This window comes from Acomys russatus, chromosome 4, assembly GCF_903995435.1.
Source record: "Acomys russatus chromosome 4, mAcoRus1.1, whole genome shotgun sequence".
Lineage (NCBI taxonomy): Eukaryota > Metazoa > Chordata > Mammalia > Rodentia > Muridae > Acomys > Acomys russatus.
Window position 1 is genome coordinate 7,974,581 of NC_067140.1, and position 18,971 is coordinate 7,993,551.

Consider the following 18,971-nt stretch of genomic DNA (forward strand, 5'->3'; position numbering starts at 1 on the left):
GTGGGTCTTACCACCTCAATTAACCCAATTAAGAAAATACCTTGTTGGGTGATAGTGATGCACACTTTTAATCCAACACTCAGGAGGCAGAAGCAGTCGGATCACTTGTGAGTTCAAAGCCAGCCTGGTATACATAGTGAATTCTCTGATGGTCTGGCCTATATAGTGAGAAAAGAAGAAAAGAAAAAGGAAAGAGAGAACCTGTACAGACATGCCCACAGACCACCTAATCTGGACAGTCCCTCACTGAGATTCCTTTTCCAGATTTTGTCAAGTTGGCAATTAATATTAACCATCATACTGTGATAGCAAAATATATCTTCAGACTTGCCATTGTCACCTGGATGTCAAAATGATCTCCAGATGAGAACAACATGTTTTCATATTTATTTATTTGCGTGCCGGTGCCCATCCACATGCCATGGTATATAGGTGGAGGTCAGAGGGCAGGTTGTGAGAGTCAGTTCTCTCCTTCCACTGTTCGGTTTTCTGGGATCAAATTCAGGTTATCAAGTTTAGTAACAAGCCCTCTTACCCACTGAGCCATTTTGCCAGCTCCCAAAACAGTGTTTTGTTTTTGTTTTTTGTTTTTTTTTCCAGAGCTGATGACCAGGGCCGTGTGCTTGCTAGGCAAGTGCTCTACCACTGAGCTAAATCCCCAACCCCACAAAACAGCTTAGAATGAGCGTTTCCTCTCTCTGGCCAGTATAAGAAGAGAGAAACTTGTGGTTACTTTGTTTTTCTATGCTGCCTGTATTCTCTCCTTTGGACTGAGAAAAGACTGTTTTTCACATTCATTTAGTAATTATACCAAATGTCTACTGACTTTGTAGTAGTTTTTTAGTTTTACACCATTTGTCAAAGCTGTTAGCACACACCTGTTTAACATTTCTCATTAAATAGGTCTGACTCAGTAATTGTTTTGCCAGAGGGAAAGCTTAGGCTCTTATGTCATCTCATGTGATCCTCACAATTATTTTTACTCCCACTTTGCATATGAAGAAACCAGCCAGCCAACTCAAGAACACGTGTTTTTTCACTGTGGTGATATATTTCCAAATTCATACTGAATTGAGCCTTGATGTGTCAGAAGCTTCAAAGCTCATCAGTTTTCATGTGTGTTTAATATATTCTTGTATTCACTTCATAACTGATGCTTGGTTTGTATTTCAGATTTTAAAGAATGTCGAGTCTTCGAGAAATGTTCAGCCACATTTCCTAGAATTTTTGCTCTCCCTTGGCTGGTCAGTAGATGTGGGCAGACACCCTGGTTGGACGGGACACGTGTCCACCAGTTGGTCAATTAATAGTTGTGATGATGGTGAAGGGTCTGAACAAGGTAAAGCTTCTAATAGCTGTTAACTGTTTCTTGTTTGGTCATTCTTGCTCCTCCCCTTTCCTGAGAACCTTTAGTACCTTAAACAGATTATATCAAGGAAAGGTTCTCCTTTTCTCAGGGCTAATCTTCATGGGGTCATATTCCAGTTTGTATATATTGTGTGGGAGGGTTGGGAGCGAGGGATGCATATGTGCTTACTCCACTGTGTGAATTGCAGATGTAGAACTCAGTCAAGGGGCTTGGGGACAAGAGCCTTTACCTACAGAACCATCTTCCCACTCCTAATATGTCTAATTTTATAGATATTTCCTATGTGTGTGAAAGATACAATGATAGGGTAAACCAATGCAAAATTAACTACTTAATTATTACTGTGCTTCCTATAAAAATACTTTTAATATAGCCAATAAGTAATAATTTCTGGGGGTTTTTGTTTGTTTTGTTTTTTGAGACAGGGTTTCTCTGTGTAACAGTTCTGGCTGTCTTGGAACTCCCTCTGTAAACCAGGCTAGTCTTGAACTCACTGAGGTCAGCCTGTGTTCTAGAGTGCTGGAAACAAGAATGTTTGATTTTTGAATGAATGAGTGTTTTGATAGACTTTGTAGTCTCAGGTTCTTATCCATCTCCACACAGCTGCTGAGACTGTGTACTAGGGTAACAAAGGGCAGTACAGACTGAAACTTGAGGCAGAGTCTAGCTCATGTGTTCTGGGCTCCTGAGGTTTGAGGTTAAGTAAATAGTCTTCAGCATGCTTATCTCAAGATCATGCTATCTCAGAATTTCCCTTTAGCACCAGTGTGACCTGACCTCTAGTTTCTTCTAATTTTTACTCAAGCTGGAGGAAAATATTTTGGGATATACCATAATTTTAATTTCCATATGCCCATGAAACATATGCTTGATTCTGTGTATACCTTAAGTTTCTGTAAGTAGATAAAGGATATGTACATTTTTCATGTTTATAAATATGTCACTGGGCATGGTGAGATTATTGTATGTATGGTGCTGGGAATTGAACTTATGGCCTCACATGCTAGAGAAACTCTACCACTGAGTAGATTTTTCTACACCACTTTATAAGTAAGCTCTTCAAATGCTTATGATTTAAGAGATAGAAAACCTGAACAAAACTGGCTGAGATTTTTATTAATTTAAAAAAATTTATTGTAATTGGCCAGGTGTGGTAGCTTATATCTTTAATTTCAATACTTGGAAGTAGAAACAAGCGAATCTCTTGACTTCAAGGCTAGTTGGTCTGTAAAGAGAACTACAGGCTAGCCAGGGCTACATAGAAAGACCTTGTCTTAAAAAAAGAAAAAATGTATGTATACGTATGATACATGTGTGAATGTGGGCGGTACTTGCATGCCACTGTACACATATAGAGTACAGAAGGCAGTTCTTTCATCTTCTCATGGGTTCTGAAGATTGAGCTCAGGCTTTGCAGCAAGCACTTTTACTTACTAAACCAATCCTACTGGCCCCAGCTTAAAACTCGAAGATTATTTATTTCTCCCATAGACCAAGAAATTCCAAATTGGTTAAGTTTTTTATGTCATTATCAGCAGCCGTATTTTGTTTGCAGTTTTCTTTTAGATCTGTTGTTAAGGTTATTTTTATAAAACTGTGTTTGTTTCTCTTAGTTTATTTCTTACCCCAGCTATCACACAAATAATTGAGACTGTATTATATTTGTTTATGTAGCTTTATATAGCACCATCTTGAGCAGTTTAAGTCTGTTCTTAACTCTCTGTGTTATTTGACTCATCTTTGCCAAATCCCCCAAGTTACTTGCTTTTTAGTTCTTTCTTTGCTCCAGCTGAATCTTCTTCATCTCTCCTGCACCTCTGCCTGTGGCTGAGTCCCCTTCTTCCTCTTCTACCTCCCCCACCCCTGGCTGGCAGGAAGTCCAGCCCTATTCTTTCCCTTGCTCAGCCATTGTAAGCTGCTTTATTAGCATACAAAGGGACCATTGGGGAACAGAGTGTATACAACAACATTGAGACAGGAGATTCTCAGATAAAGGATTGCAACCACATGTAGGGGATACAGAAATCAGTATTTGAATTACATAATAATCTTATGCCAATAATCTATTCTGTGCATTTTTGCTTAATCCTTACTTGGATTCTCTCATAGTAAAGAAAGGCAGTTTCAGACTTTACATGCATAAACCACGGGAGAAAAGGGCTGGAGTCCCTTTTCTCCCAAAACTCTGATTCTGGTAGAGAAATTGTATTTTGAGTCAGTCCCACCTACACTGTAACTTCATGGCTGCCCCAGAGTGGGGGCAGTGGAGGAGATGCTGGAGCAGTAGCCATAGTAGATGCTGAGTGCCTGCCTAGGGTTTCAGCTGTGGCCCATATCTAGTTTCACAAGTAGAGTGCTACTAGAACTTAGCCACACTCCCATTTGTGTGTTGTATATGACTACTCTGGTCCTACAGTGGCAAAAGTAGAGAGTTGTAGCAGAGACATATTACCTGCAGAGCATCAAATATTTACTGTCTGCTCCTTTGTGGGAAAGTGTCAACCTCTGCTCTAAACTTCTTGCTTACCACAGCTTTACCAGCAGTAAGCATCTCATAACATGCTAGGTGAAATGTTGTTTAATTCAATTGTGATTAAAAATAAGCGTGTTTTCATATATTTCCTTTCCTGAAATCTGTTTGCCAACCTCCTCTGAAGATCCTGATCTTTTATGTCATATTGGTTATTGTATGTTCATTTTAACTGGGCCTTAGACTACTTAGGGGTGTTTTGACTCATTCTTTCTGGCGTAGAGCAGATCCATCCTACTAAGACTCCCTGATCATCAGAGATGGTAGAGCAGAGCAGGGCTGAGAGTGTAAGAGGGTCCAGGGCTGCTGTAGAGTGATTTCACAAACTAGGAAATTATGATACGAAATTATCATAAGGGCACTAAGCTAACACTCATGGTTTGTTCTTCTCACCTACAAATTGGTTCTTGTTGGAACTGCCATCACTTTATAAAGTGGCTAGCTTTCATGAGCAGGAAGATGAATGCACCCAACTTTCTGAAGTCATTTGTAGTGATGTGTTGCTTCTTGTTCCTAGATGAATTACCTTCCTCTGAAGACGCTGGGGCTAGCATTTTCAATGGGCAGAAGAAGGTGCTGTATTATGCTGATGCCCTGACAGAAATAGCTTTTGTGGTTCCTTCTCCTGTGGAGTCTTTAAGTAAGAGTGTGTTTTGTATAGTGCGGCTGTAGGATCTGTTTGTACATGAACCGTTTGGTGTGTTGTTATGTATTAGAAGAGAGATTTTGAAGCTTCTCAGCAAAAGTGCTATAACTGTAGATGATGCATATACAGGTGTGAGGTCCTGTCATCACTTAACTTTCTGTACTGTGTTAGTTACTTTTCTGGTTGTATAACCTGATGGAAACAACAGAAATAAGAGCCAGACTAGTTTATTTTGAAACATAGTTTCAGAAGTTTCAGGCCATCATGATGGAAAAGACATGGTGGGGTGGCCTAGTCCATGGCAGTGGGAACTTGAACAGCTTCTTACATCATAGCAGACTAGAAAGCAGGACTAGGGCCAGAACCCACAGCCAGACTATAACCTCAGAGGTCCCTTCCCAATGACCTGCTTCTCTAGTTGGAACTACCTAAGGTACTACAGTCTCCTGAAATGGCACCAATAGCTGGAAAAGAAAGATGTACTTAAAATATGAGCCCATAAGGAATTTTTCTTTATTCAACTTTAATGCTCTGTCTCTATCCCCAGTGGCTTGACGCCATCAATACATAATGTTTCAGACCAACTCTTCAGCGTTTCCACAATCCTAAGTTTCCACAGTTCAAAAATGCCATGTCTCTTCTCAGACTCGGGGCTGCTCTCAACTGCAAGTGCCTGTTAAATAAAAAGAAAGCTATCCAACTGCTGTAGCATGGCACAGAGTAAAGCATTCCTTTTCCAAAACCAGGGGGAAAGAAAATAGCCAAGAAAGATGGGACTGAAGCAAGGCTGATCCCCAGACGTCTTAACACTAAATCCTGTAACTTACGTGCCTGGCAGTCTGGGAACATTGTTACGTGATGTGAACTCATAACAGACTTGAACTCCTGTCTCTATGCCCTTGGCATTTGTAGCACACTGTCAAGTCCATCTTGGTCTGACTCCATTCCACCTACCGCTTTCCTTGACAAACCTCCGTGTGCCTGGCATCTTTGACATTTTGTAATCTCCATCGCAGCTCCAGTTCCACCCTTAACACCTTCACACACAGCCTGCTCTGGGGCGTCTTGTAGGGTTCCCGCCCCATGACACGCTGCCTGCCTCACAAAGACTGGGCAAAGCCTAATGGCTTGGTAATTTTGTTGTTGTTATTTTTTGAGACAGGGTTTCTCTGTGTAGCCCTGGCTATCCTGGAACGCCTCTGTAGACCAGGCTGGCCTTAAACTCACAGAGATCCACCTGCCTCTGCCTCCCAAGTGCCAACCAGCTAGGCTCAACTTCTTCTATTATCATTTGTTTTCCAGGGCTAGGAAGAAGGTTCTGGATTTAGAATATTTGTTGCACTTCCAGATGATCTAGGTTTAATTCCCTATACCTATGTGGTAGCCGACAACTGTCTGTAGTTCCAGGGAATCCACTGCCCCCTTCTGACCTCCTTGAGCCTCAAGCATATATGTGACACATATACATATACATACATATATATATATATACAGACACACAGACACACACACAGACACACACACATATATACACACACACATACATATATATACACACACACACACAAAAAAATACTTGTTTACATAAAATAAAATATTTTCCTGAGGTGATTATTTGTTTTGTTTTTACTCCCATCAGATTTGTTTAATCTCCCACCAGATTGTTCTGTAATATCAGACAAGTTCTTGGTGATTTCCAGGTGTCTCAATGTCTACTTAGGATGGTGCTTTTGACTGAGTATATAATATAAATAATTCAAAATGACAGATAGCTTTAAATTTGTAATTTTCTAGTCTTACCTCAGTTATCCTGTAGAGCAGGAGATGACAAACTATAGTACACAAGCCAAATTCAGCCAAGAATGAGCATTATGGCTTTTAAAAAATTTTAAATGTTTCCTTTATGTATATGGATATCTGTTTGCATGTATGTATGTGCACTACACACATACCTTTGATGCTTATGAAGGCTAGCAGAGGGCAAGGGATTCCCCTGGAACTGGAGTTACAGATGGTTACAAGCCACCATGTGGGTTCTTGGAACCAAACTCAGGTCTTCTGCAAGAGCAGCCATTGCTCTTAACTGTCTCTTAAGCTGTCTCTCCAGCACCAACTGTTTTTTTTTTTTTTTTTCCAAGTATTACAAACAAATGGCAAAGAAGAGTATGCTGCAAAAGACCTCTATGACCAGCAGATCCTATGATAAGGTCACCTACTCATTCATAGGCTGTCTAGCAGAACTCACTATGGAAACAGTGCTTTGCTTTAAGTTATTTGGGTAGTTAGACTAGTTAGCATAGTTAAACTTCTGCTTCAGAGAAGTAGCAGATATAATTTTTTTTCTTTGCTTTGTAGCTGATTCATTGGAAAGTAACATCTCAGACCAAGATAGTGACTCAAATATGGATCTTATGCCGGGAATTCTGAAGCAGCCACCCCTGACACTTGAGTTGGTCCCTAATCACACGGACAGTCTTAATTCCTCACAGAGGGTAAGTTGTTTTATTGACTTGCCCAAAATTTTGTGGTAAAGTGGCAGTCTGAAAGTTTATTTTTTAAATGTAGGGAGTATAGCAAAGTACTGATTGATTAAGTGTTTTAAAATGAACTCAAATTTTCATTATTCTAATCTATAATAAATAGTTGGTTCTAAGACAGCATTTTCCTTGTTTTTGACATTCTGGTACTACGGTTGGTTCTGTTGTTGACTTCTGTTTAAGCCGAGGCTTTTCTTTGTCCTTAATATGCACTAAGCATACAGTAGGAACTGTCTGTAGACTTGTGATCTCACATTACTCAGCTAAGAATTGAGCATATGGAGCTGGCAGCACTCTGGAGACTGCAAGGACTACAGCTCTCCCTTGTCTGTTGCTTTGCTTTCAACCATTTTGTGATCCATTTTCAACTCTGATCTAAAAATGTTAAAAGGAAAATTGCAGAAACAAGCAATTTGTAAGCTTAAAATAATGCAGCATTCTGGATAGTTTGGTAAAATCTCACAAGGTCTGCCTCTTCAAACCTAGAATGTTAATCATCCTTTTGTTCAGCATCTGTATACTCATATATGCTGCCCCATGCCCACTTTAGTATTGGCTTGCTGTCATGGAATATAGTACCTCAATGCTTATATTCAAGCAATTGGAACAGAAGCAATGCCTAGCACTTTGTCATAGTGCTTCACTGTGTTTCATGTGGGCACTGCATCACCTTAGATCACCACAGAAAGAGGAATGGACATAGCATGGTAAGGTTTCTTGAGGGAAAGAGAGACCAAGTTGACAAAAGTTTTTAATTGAAATACATTGTAATTGTTCTGTTTTATTATTGTTGTTGTAGAAGCATTTATTTCAAGGGTGTTTTTGTTTTTCTTGTAGTTGTGCACTAGAAAAGAATACATATAGGATTAGGTAGTAACTGTAGTTTTCAAAACCCTCTTTTTAAAAAAGACTCTTTGAGTGTACCTCCATGGATAAGGGGGTACTGTGTATGACTAAATCCATTGAGTATGGTACATGGTTTCCACTACATACAAGAGCTTTTTGCTTTTATATTTCCTATCAGTGGATGTTATTTTGTTTTGTTTTTTCAGTTGTTTGAGACAGGGTTTTTCTGTGTAGCCCTGGCTGTCCTAGACTCTCTTTGTAGACCAGGCTGGCTTCGAACTCACAAAATCCACCTGCCTCCACCTCCCTGATTGTGGGGATTAAAGGCATGCACTACCACACTTGGCTGGCTCTTATTTCTTTATCTGTGTTTCCCCCTTAATCTTTATTGAAAAATGACCATGTAAGTGGTAACAAAAATACATGTTCAGGCTATAAGAAGATTGATTTAGAACAAATAATTTTTTAAAAAAGCAAAGTGTAAACCTGGCCAAAGTCCCTCTTGGGTTTATATAGGATTTTAGTTTGGTTCCTTCCACAGTGAAAATTATTACTGCCCCCTCTTTCCCCAGTGTTGGAGACTAAGCTTAGAGCCTCATACATGCTAGCCAGATGTTTTCTCACTGTGTTGCCCCGGCTAACTGGAACACATTGTGTAGCTCAGGCAGGCTTTGAACTTGCTGTTCTCCTGCCTCAGCTGCATCACTAGGCATGGCTGTGAAGATTACTTTAGTATAGATATATGCTTAAGAAACGTCTCCATGCCAGGCAGTGGCAGTTCACTCCTTTAATCCCAGCACTCGGGAGGCAGAGGCAGGCAGATTGCTGTGAGTTCAAGGCCAGCCTGGTTGACAAAGTAAGTCCAGGACAGCCAAGGCTACCCAGAGAAAAACTCTGTCTCTGGGAGTTGGGGGAGGGGGAGAGAAAGGTCTCCACTATTAAAACTATTTAGTAATAATATCAAGTTATATGACCTAAAAATGGGCTGATTTTAAACTTCATGAGGCTAAAGGCCTCACAGAACACAACTGAAAGGAATGGGGAAAGTAGACACTACCCTGACCCCGTGTCTACCATTTGCTGGTGAGGAGAAAGTCTCAGCAAGTCCTGGACGAAGTGAGCCCCTTTGACATCATAGAGCACACTGGCCAGAGCAGCAGCTAGGCTCACTTAGTGACTGTAGTGGACTTAAACAGAGTCCTTCAGGTGTGATCACTCACATGGTGGAAGAAGAGAAACAACTCTCACAAGATGTCTTCTGACCTCAATATACATGCTGTAGCATGCACATAAAAATAAATGTAAAGGGCTGGGCGTGGTGGCACACTTCTTTGATCCCATCACTCAGGAGGCAGAGGCAGGTGGATTTCTGTGAGTTCGAGGCCAGCCTGGGTCTACAAAGAGAGTTCTAGGACAGCCACGGCTACACAGAGAAACTCTGTATTAAAAAAAAAGGCAATTCAATAATGAAAAATACTGAAGAACAAACTAATTGAAATCCTACAAATGAAAGACACAGTAAGATGAATAGACGGTTCATGGAAAACCTCATGAATAGAAGTGAATGATCAAATTGAGAGCATTTCAGAATTTGAAAACAAAATAGAGAAATTGGGACATGAACTCTACTTTCAAGATGTTTGTGATACTATTTAAAGACTAGACCTAAGAATCATGGGCACAGGGAAAAGAGAATTTCACTGTAAAGACAGAAAGACTTCCTAAATTCATTCTGAAGACTAAATTTACCATTTCAGTAAAATCATAACATTCGCCAAAATTAGGGGAAAGAGATGCCAATCCTGATACCAGAAGCATTTAGAAAAGAGCCTCCCATCCCACAATATGAATGAATCACTAAGTATACAGAACAAAGTATACATATTGGGCTGTGGAGGTGGCTCAGTGGATAAAGTGGTAGCAAGAGGTCAAGTGCATGTTAAAAACTAAGGATGGTCATTGTAGCACTACTTGAATGTATATTTAAAAAGTAAAAGATGCCAGTGGCCACTGAGGAAAATTAGGTATAGATTACTACTAGAACACTTCATCTGGAAGCTGGGGATAACTTCCTGATGTTGCATTTTAGAGTAAGCTCCCCAGAATAAGAACTTTTTTAGCAAATTTATTTAACATTTTCTTCCCAAGGTGACTCTGGTGACATAAACATGTCAGTAGGCATCTTGATAAATGTCTAACCAGGTAGTTGGGGAAAAAAATCTTTCTGCTTTTCTTTTCATATAGCTCAGTCCAAGTTCCAGAATGAAGAAGCTGCCTCAAGGTCGCCCTGTGCCTCCCCTGGGGCCTGAGACAAGAGTGTCTGTAGTCTGGGTGGAGCGCTACGATGACATAGGTACTGTGTGAGGAAAGGGGCGTCTCTGTGTGAGATGGCTGAGATGACAGGGGCTAGCCAGAGTCGGAAAGGGGCAGGTGCAGGGGCTTGACGTTCATAAGCCTGGGTTTGTATCCCCGCCTCCACTCAGTTTCATGAAGCCTGTTAGCTGGGCGTGCTTGTGACCCTTCTTTCCTAGTTGTGAATATTGCATAGACTGACCGATACGAAGCTGGTAGCTGTTGTGTTGGTCTCCCAGCGAGTGTTCCCAACATGCCCAGGAGCTCTGGGCCACCTTTTCCTTTTTGTACAGTTTTTGTGCAATAGCTTCCTTTGTCCCTAAAAGTTCTGCCATGGATAAGTTTCTTAGGATTTCTGTGTCAGCAGTGTAAGAACCTCAGAAATACATGCTTAGCCTAGAACCCTGTCCAGCTCAGAGTTTATAAGAAAGTGTCAGCTGCTTCTGACCAAGCCTTCACAGCCCCGGGTCATTCTCTAAAAGCCCTGTAGGTGAGCTCGGCCAAAGCATATTGCGAACGTCAGTTGCTTTTCTATGGTTAGCACAGACTCTGGAGTTGTATGGATTTGACAGACTCGGGTGGTAGTAACTCAGTTGTTTTCTTCCAGAAAACTTTCCCCTCTCAGATCTGATGACAGAGATCAGCACTGGTGTGGAGACTACTGCAAATAGTAGCACTTCTCTGAGGTATAGTCCTTTACGTGTGTGAGTTTATCCACTTCTCTGTTTTTGTCTGCTGGTTACAGCTTTATAAAAGAATTAGAATGAAACAGTGGTTAAAGGCAAAAAGTAAAGAATTGGGAACTGGAGAGATGGCTGAGTGGATAAGAATATGTATTCTTACAGAGCCTCCAGGGTTTGTTCCCAGCCCTCACATGGTGGCTCACAAACACCTGTAACTCCAGCTCCAGGAGATCCAACTCCCTCCTGTGACCTCTGAAGACACCAGGCACACACATGCACATACATAAATGCAGGCAAAATACTTACTAAAATAAAAATAAGCAAAATAAAAATTATAACTGAAGAATGGAAGATAGGGCTAGCAAGATGGCATACTTATGGCCCTTATTTCCCACATTTGAGTATTTGTAGACTAGTCGCTACAGCTGTTAGCTGTTCCATTGGTCTCCCAGTCAGTGTCCCAGTCTTCCCAGAATCTCTGGAGAGGGGAAAACCAGCGTGGGCCTTATAGTGAGACCCTTTTTTAAAAAAGTAAAAAATTTACTTTATTAAAGTATGATTATTATAAAAAGTTGTACATATTTGCTGTGTTAAATCTGCTAAGTTTGGAGATATATATATACATGAAACCATCACCACATTGTATGCCATAAATATACCTATCACCCCCCTCTTCCCCCAGAAACCTCCTGCCACCTACAGTAGCTATCATTTCTTCTTCTTCTTCTTCTTCTTCTTCTTCTTCTTCTTCTTCTTCTTCTTCTTCTTCTTCTTCTTCTTCTTCTTCTTCTTCATCATCATCATCACTACTTGCCGTGCCCTTTTAGCTTCTTTTCCTTGTTTAAAGATTTATTTATTTATGTATTTATTTATTTATGTGTTTATTTACTTATTTATTTATTATGTATACAGTGCTCTGCCTGCATGTACACCTGCAGGCCAGAAGAGGGCATTAGATCACATTATAGATATTTGTGAGCCACCATGTGGTTGCTGCAAATTGGACTCAGGCCCTTTGGAAGAGCAGCCAGTGCTCTTAGCCTCTGAGCCTTCTCTCCAGACCCTTAGGTTTTTAATTATACAATACGGTATAGCTTTACTCAATACAGTGGAAAATTGACCTCTAGGACTTACTTACTTTACATATTTGAAATTTGATATTCTTCCAATAAAAACCTTCCTATTTCTGTCTTTAAGTACTTTGTACTCTGACTTTATTTTATATTCTTCAAATAAATGCTACTATATAGAATGTGTATTCTTACACCTGACTTAATTCTCTTAGCATACTGTTTTCCAGATTTATCCCAAGCCCTGTCTTTATGAGGGGGAAAAAATACACACACACACACACACACACACACACATACTCTGGGCTCTGCCTTGACAGTGTAACAGCCACACTTCTACAGCTACAACAAGGGGCTGAGCAAAAGTCTTGTAGTTGTCTGTCAAATGTTTAGCCCTCTGCGATACATGTGCCTGGCCTTTCTGCCCCACATCCATAGACGTGTTTTTCTTAGAATAGTTTTCAGACTCTCTTTGCTATTTAAAAAGCCTAGCCCCAGGAACAAGTGCTTATGGCCAGTGGTTGCAGGCTGCAGCAGCGTGGGTTCCCAGGAAGAGGATTCTGAGCAGACTGTGCTCACACACGGCTAACAGCAGGTCCGCAGGCCCTGGTATGTGTTCCTTCACCACATAGGAAAGGCTCTTGTGTGTCTGAACTAAAAATACTTATCTTCCCTAAGGTCTACAACTCTTGAAAAAGAAGTCCCAGTCATCTTCATCCACCCTTTAAACACTGGATTGTTCCGGATAAAAATTCAAGGAGCCACTGGAAAATTTAACATGGTCATCCCTCTGGTTGATGGGATGATAGTCAGCCGGCGAGCACTTGGTAAGGGCTTTATGTGCTGGAGGCTGGGTCCTTGTTTTCTTCTTTTCCCTCTCATCTTTAAATTTTATTTTATTCTTTGACAGTCTCATACATGTATTTAAGGAATTTTAGTCCTTTTCACCCCATAGTACCTTGCCTCCATTCCTCTTCATCCTACTGAAGCCCTGCCAACCTTCTTTCATGGTGTGTGTGTGTGTGTGTGTGTGTGTGTGTGTGTGTGTGTGTGTGTGTGTGTGTGTGTATCTCACTGAATTTAAATAGTGCTCCTGCATGGGCATGGCTTGGAGGTTATTGGAGTATGGGGTACACCACTGCCTTGCCTTCCTTCTTTGAATGCTTTCACAAGCCACAAATAAGTAAAAGTAAGGAAATGGTCTTATTCCTTAATAGTTCCTGCATGTAGAAAATGCTGCTGCCCTTCTAAGAAGGGGTAGGGAGTGTGCTTGCTATGTTTAAGGTTTAATTTAGTGGTACAAATGGGCCTTCACTAACTGCCAGGATTAGAAAGGACAACATTCATTCTGGTGCACTGGCCACGAGCTTGGAGAGATCAGGCTTTGACCTTGGTCCTGTGCTAATGTTTCTCAGAAGTTTTTTCTTGGTGCCATGTTATCCCTGAGGTGGGAAATTATGGGACGGCAGAAAATGGGTATCCTGAATACAGTTAGCCTGACAGCTTACTGACGTTATTTTTTCCTGTTTTCAAGGCTTTCTGGTGAGGCAGACCGTAATAAACATTTGTAGAAGAAAGAGGCTGGAAAGTGATTCCTATAGCCCACCACATGTCCGTCGGAAACAGAAAATCACTGACATTGTCAACAAATACCGGAATAAGCAGTTGGAGCCAGAGTTTTATACTGCCCTTTTCCAGGAAGTTGGACTCAAGAACTGCAGTTCTTAGAGCACAGTTTGTCAGTGAACTCCAGAGTTGGCTCTCACATCGAAGCCAGACCATCCTGTAAAAATAAAGGCGAATCACTCCCAAGAGCTCACTGTTGACTCACCAGAAGAAACATGATGTGAAGCTACTGGCTTGAAGACCGCCAGCCATTTCGTGAATGGGCCCTGCACTGTCACACTCCTGCTGAAAATGACACCAAGCATTTTAGCCATAAACTTCCTTTTAAAAGTGACAATTTTAGTAAAATATAAGCCTTTTGAGGAGAAAGGCTTTTATGCATCAGTTAAACACATGCATTGGTAGTGTCAACAAGTTTGCAAGTTAGAAGCTGAAGATAGTTTTATACCTCGCTTTTTAGGAAGGTGTATTCAAATTTAAAATCTGTCTCAGAATCTTCCAGAACTTTTAGGCTCATGTTGACACCGGGGAACAGGAAAGGCTGCAGCGTTGTCCTCATGTGTACATCCATTTGTCACCCCTGTTACACTAACAGAGGTTGAAACATAAATGGGTTTTGCTCAGACATTAAAATATTTCCTATTTTCTCTTCATATTTAATCAAGTTGTCCCTCTCGTTGCCATGGAGATCTGTCACAGCCTCAGCTTCTTAGCAGACAGATGGGAAGTGGAGGCACAGCTGTGTGCTCTGATGGGTATACTAGTCATGTTAGTGGGGTTAAAAACTGTGAGAGCAGCGGTGCCTCCCTTCTCCATTACGTTCAGTTTAATGGTGTGATGATGGTTAGACATGGTTCCTCGATTACATACCAAGAAATGTGAACTCAAAGCAGGGGCTGAAAATTATTTGGTTTCATTATTTATTTCAGGACCAAGTAGCAAGCTGCAGTAGTTGATGAGAGGTTCTAATCTGTGGTCCAGGAAGTAGTGTCTCACTGCCACTCACTCAGCTCTCTTTTAGAGGGTCCCTGGCCCACAATCCACAGAAGTCAGTGCCACATCCTTAGGTGGCTGCTGCTATTGTGTTTTCTGGCCTAGCCAGCTGAAGGCATATTTCCCTGCCAGGGCTCTGTAATATTTGTCACCTCACTGCTGTTTTTCTGCCAGGGACAAAGCTTAGGAGGTGGCCAAAACCAAACTATTGTAAAAGAACTCCTGTTACAGTCTCAGTATATTCCTATTTTTATGTTCTTTCTCCTTCAGTAAGATTATTTGTCTTAGAAAACAAGTGGCATTCATAGTCCAAGGGAATAAGCAGAGTTGAACAGGAGTGTTCCCACTGGTCCTCTGTGTCATTACTTTGTAGATCAGCACTCCCGTTTGGTTTGAGATTTTGTTCCTTTCCAAGGATATTAGGGTCAGTATTGGACTTGCTCCCCTGTGCAGGTGCCTCCATTCTAGAAGTCTGTGTGCTGCCATCTCTGAGCAGGATCTGTGGCTGTAGCAGCCCTTGGTCCGTAGTTTGCCACCACCACCCCTTTTCCCCTCAACTCAGGTACAGACACCCACCTTGTCTTCCTTGTTCTTAATGTCCTTTCTACCCCCACCCCCACCCCACAAGTCCAGTTTCCATTCAAGGCATATAGTGTTCTGTTTTTTATTTCTTTTTAAGTCAGGCAAAGTAATGTCATGGGGTGGGGAATGGTACAGATTAGTGAGTTTCACCCTGAAGATCTAGTAACTCAGCAAGAATAGGTAAAGTTGAACAACTCTTAAGATATTTCCAGGTTGACTTCATGGGGAAAAGTGGGTTCTTGCTCTCTCTGAGATGAACAAAGAATCTACACACACACGCAACTTACAACATTCCAGAGGCTCTAAGTAACTGATAAAGATGTCCTTCCTCGGTGTGATTCTTCTGAAAAATGGTCGTTTGCATATTGTTTAAATGATACCAGGAAAAATAACATGTATTATGTGTGTTGGGGTGGGCTTACTGGCCCTTCCCCTTCAATTGGCTCTAATTTTTGATAGCTCTTTGTATTTCTGATGATTTTGGTAAGAGAACAACCATGGCAGATGCACTTTGAAATCTGGGGCACATGTTGGTTCCCCAGGGAAAGAGGGTTATACATTTGAGGGAGAGAGCCCTCCCTGGTATGCACAGCCAACTGAACCTGGAATGCGCCGCCCTCTCTGGTACCCTCTGCTCAGCACCCCATCTACCCTACAAAGGAGTGGGTAAGAAGAGCCCAGGCCCTTTTTCAGAGTGGTTTGGAATCCTGCTCACCCTCCTGCCTGCACTAAGATCACTTTGAACAGAATCATGTCAGAGGAGAGTCTGTTGCACCTAACGATAGTCTCAGTAGTTGACGTGATAGGTTTGCCAGCACAGGTCCAGAAACTGGGGGAAACTGGGACCAGTTTGAACGGTGACTTAACTGTTCAATTGCTGTATTTAGATGCCCAGGCTCTCAAAGAAGAAAACATTTCCCAAGAATATTTAGGCTGGTGGCCTCTTCTGTTTACTTCTAAAGCTGGGGGTGGGAGGGGTGGTTCTACTTTGACTGGGAGCCCAGGAAACAGGGCTTTTGGCTGCTTCAGTCCTCACAGCCACCTCTCCCTTTTTGTCTAGAGTTGCCTCTTAAGACCTTCCTGGCCTTTGTTTGGACTCTTATGAAGAATTAATTACAGAGGTCTGGTAGCCCTCCCCAGCCATGCAGATGCATGTGCCATGCACATGTGTACATGAGCAGCTCCCTCTTCTAGCTCCTCAATTTTAGGGTAGCTCCATCTCTGGACTCCCCTATAGAAATACCTATACTTTGCCTGGGCCTCTTGGGATCAGGCCAACAGGTAGGTAGTAGGACAGCCTGCAGGAACAGCTCCCCTGTCTGTGAGCTAGGGAAGAGTCAGGTTTTGCAGGCTGATTTCTACAGTGATGAGTTTCCCAGTGTTTATTCCTATTGAAAAGTGGAACTTCCCGCACAAAGTGGGCCTTGGGCAGAGCAGGTAGGTGTGACAACTCTCTTGGAGGTTATTCCTGGCAGCAATCGTCCCTTAGCATTTAAAGCCTGTTCAGGCCAGATCTGTGTTGAGTGTGACCATCAGCATCTGCTGGTCTGGTCCCAGCACTTCTGACACACCCTCTTCCTGAGGCAGCCACCTGGGCAGCAGAGTTGCTGGTCTCACTGCGGGTAGAGCCATAGGGTTTTCTCAGAATAGCCACTCTTGTTCTTCAGACATGTTTTTTAATGGTGAGGGAAAAGGTGTAATTTGGGATTCCACAGTGCCTTGCATACAGTAGGCGCCCAATACCTATTTGTTGAAGCAAATCAAGTTCCTTGTCCCCACAGTGACCAAGGCATCTTCCTCCTCTGAAGGGCTTGGCAGTTGTGGCTAAAAACTAAGTATCATTATTTGCTCGAAACCATATTTACAATTTGTATGAATTTCGGTATATTGCCAAGATGTGATCTTTTTCCTATTGTATTTTCTGTAAATATTTCTGCCACTGACTTGTAAAGTAAAGGAGATGTAAATATGAAGCTGTGCCTGTGTCCCTTGCTGCCTGGGTTGGATCTGCGTCAGCCTGGGAAGAAGGTACAGAGCTGTCCACAAGAAACCCACGGGATACTGAATGTAATACATGCAGTCAATTAAATTTCAAGGAGCTTTCTTATCTCATAACTCAGTGTGTGCTTTTGGTTACAGGCCACGGGGCTGGCTCCTGCATGGGCATTCAAGTCATACTCTTGAGGAGGGTCTGCTCGGTTTTAACTAATCTAGGTTTTCACTCTGGTTTTTTTGTTTTTGTTTGGTTTGGTTTGGTTTGGTTTGGGTTTTCCAGAAATACTCAAAAGTCGAATAATTTTAAAAGTACATGCTGTTCTAATGCTTGCAGGGGCATATAGCATTAAGGTACAAACATTGGAGTTGGGGGGTTCTGTGTGTAGAGAAAACTGGCAGAGCAGGCATTTCCTAAGGGCGAAGGCACACATGTCACCCTGTTCCCTCACTGCCCTTTTGCACAGGTTGGCTGCAGAGACTATCAGGGGGAAGGTGTTGGGGCCATGAGCCTGGGTGATGGCTTAGTGAGTCTTGGAAACAAGTGAAAGCTGTTGAAATGCCTGCTGTCACCCAGAGCACCCCTCCAATGTGGCACCAATCCCACAAGCTGCTCTTCTGCTGCATCCGAACTTCCTGGGACCCAAGAGCCGCCACCTGCATTTTTCTTACACCAGCTCTGCTTGCCAGCCACAGGACCTCCAGCTGGGCCCCTTGGCCGAAGAAGCTGACTTCAGTGGTCCCATTTTGGTGTCTGGGAAGGTTTCATAGCCAAAAACATGTGTTCAAGTTTTCCTACCTCTGTAACTCAGCTTTGACATAACTCCTGACCCAGCACCTAGACTCCTCAGCCCAGCTGCTCTTTTCTGGCCTCTAGGCCTGCCTTGTGCACAGCCTGCTGTGTGCTGCTCCTCGGTGCACGTTTGAATACTGTTTGACCAGACCTTTTTTGTGGGTCCATCCCCTTGTGAAGCTGATACTCCCTATAAGCCACCAGGTCAACTATCAGCTCTTCTCCCCCTACTCAGCCTGGCCTGGCTCCCCTTCCCCCGTGACTCAATCTCTAACACCTGACTTGATACATTAGCTTCCCACCCTAGATCCACTGACTTCAACCTGTGCTTTTCAGCTGTGAGATGCTGTGTTCTCCTAAGTCCAGCCTGCCTCCCCTCAGTCCTGACTCACCCTCGGGTTCAGCCTCAGTGTCTAAGGATAAGCATAGGAGCTGGCATGTTTAATCTACCTCCTGGCCCCATCCATCTTCAGAAGATAGTACGCCAGCCAGTCTATAACAGATTTCTCCTCACCCTCTGTGCCTACTTCCTGCCACAAGTTTTAGTAAATACTTGGATAGATGATTGACAGACCAGGTAAGAGGAGGATGGTATTTGAGTTGTCTTGTCCACTGACATAAGAGGGCAAGCTTTTAGAAGTCCCTCACTAAAACTCTGAACAAGGCTAAGTGGGGAAATGCCAAAATAAATTACCGTGTTAGTTTTCTGTGGCCACACAGTAAGTGGCCCAATGAATTTAGCCTATAATGTTCTAACAATATATGGTCCCATTTGTGTGTATATGGAGGGGGGTTTGCACCCAACGTATTTTCCTCATCAATCTCTACCTTATATATTGAGGCAGGCACTCTTGCTAATGGAACCTGCTTCTTCAGCGATTCTTGCTAGCCAGCTTGGCTCTAGGGTTCCCTGCCTCTGCTGGGATTACAGGCAGGCCAACAAGCCCACCTG

General features: G+C 42.4%; 1 protein-coding gene across 6 annotated transcripts in view; it reads left to right on the forward strand.

Moving 5' to 3' along the window:
• Ralgapb (Ral GTPase activating protein non-catalytic subunit beta) overlaps positions 1–15,279 on the forward strand; it is an 81,047-nt gene extending 65,768 nt beyond the window's left edge. For all 6 annotated transcript variants that reach the window (XM_051143690.1, XM_051143686.1, XM_051143687.1 and 3 more), the window contains 7 exons: positions 1,174–1,339; positions 4,417–4,539; positions 6,901–7,037; positions 10,173–10,281; positions 10,888–10,966; positions 12,712–12,860; positions 13,568–15,279. In XM_051143690.1, coding sequence (XP_050999647.1) covers positions 1,174–1,339; positions 4,417–4,539; positions 6,901–7,037; positions 10,173–10,281; positions 10,888–10,966; positions 12,712–12,860; positions 13,568–13,761 — 957 coding nt within the window. In that variant the 3' untranslated portion in view covers positions 13,762–15,279. The remainder of the gene's footprint in view (positions 1–1,173; positions 1,340–4,416; positions 4,540–6,900; positions 7,038–10,172; positions 10,282–10,887; positions 10,967–12,711; positions 12,861–13,567) is intronic.
• Positions 15,280–18,971: the final 3,692 nt, after the last annotated feature.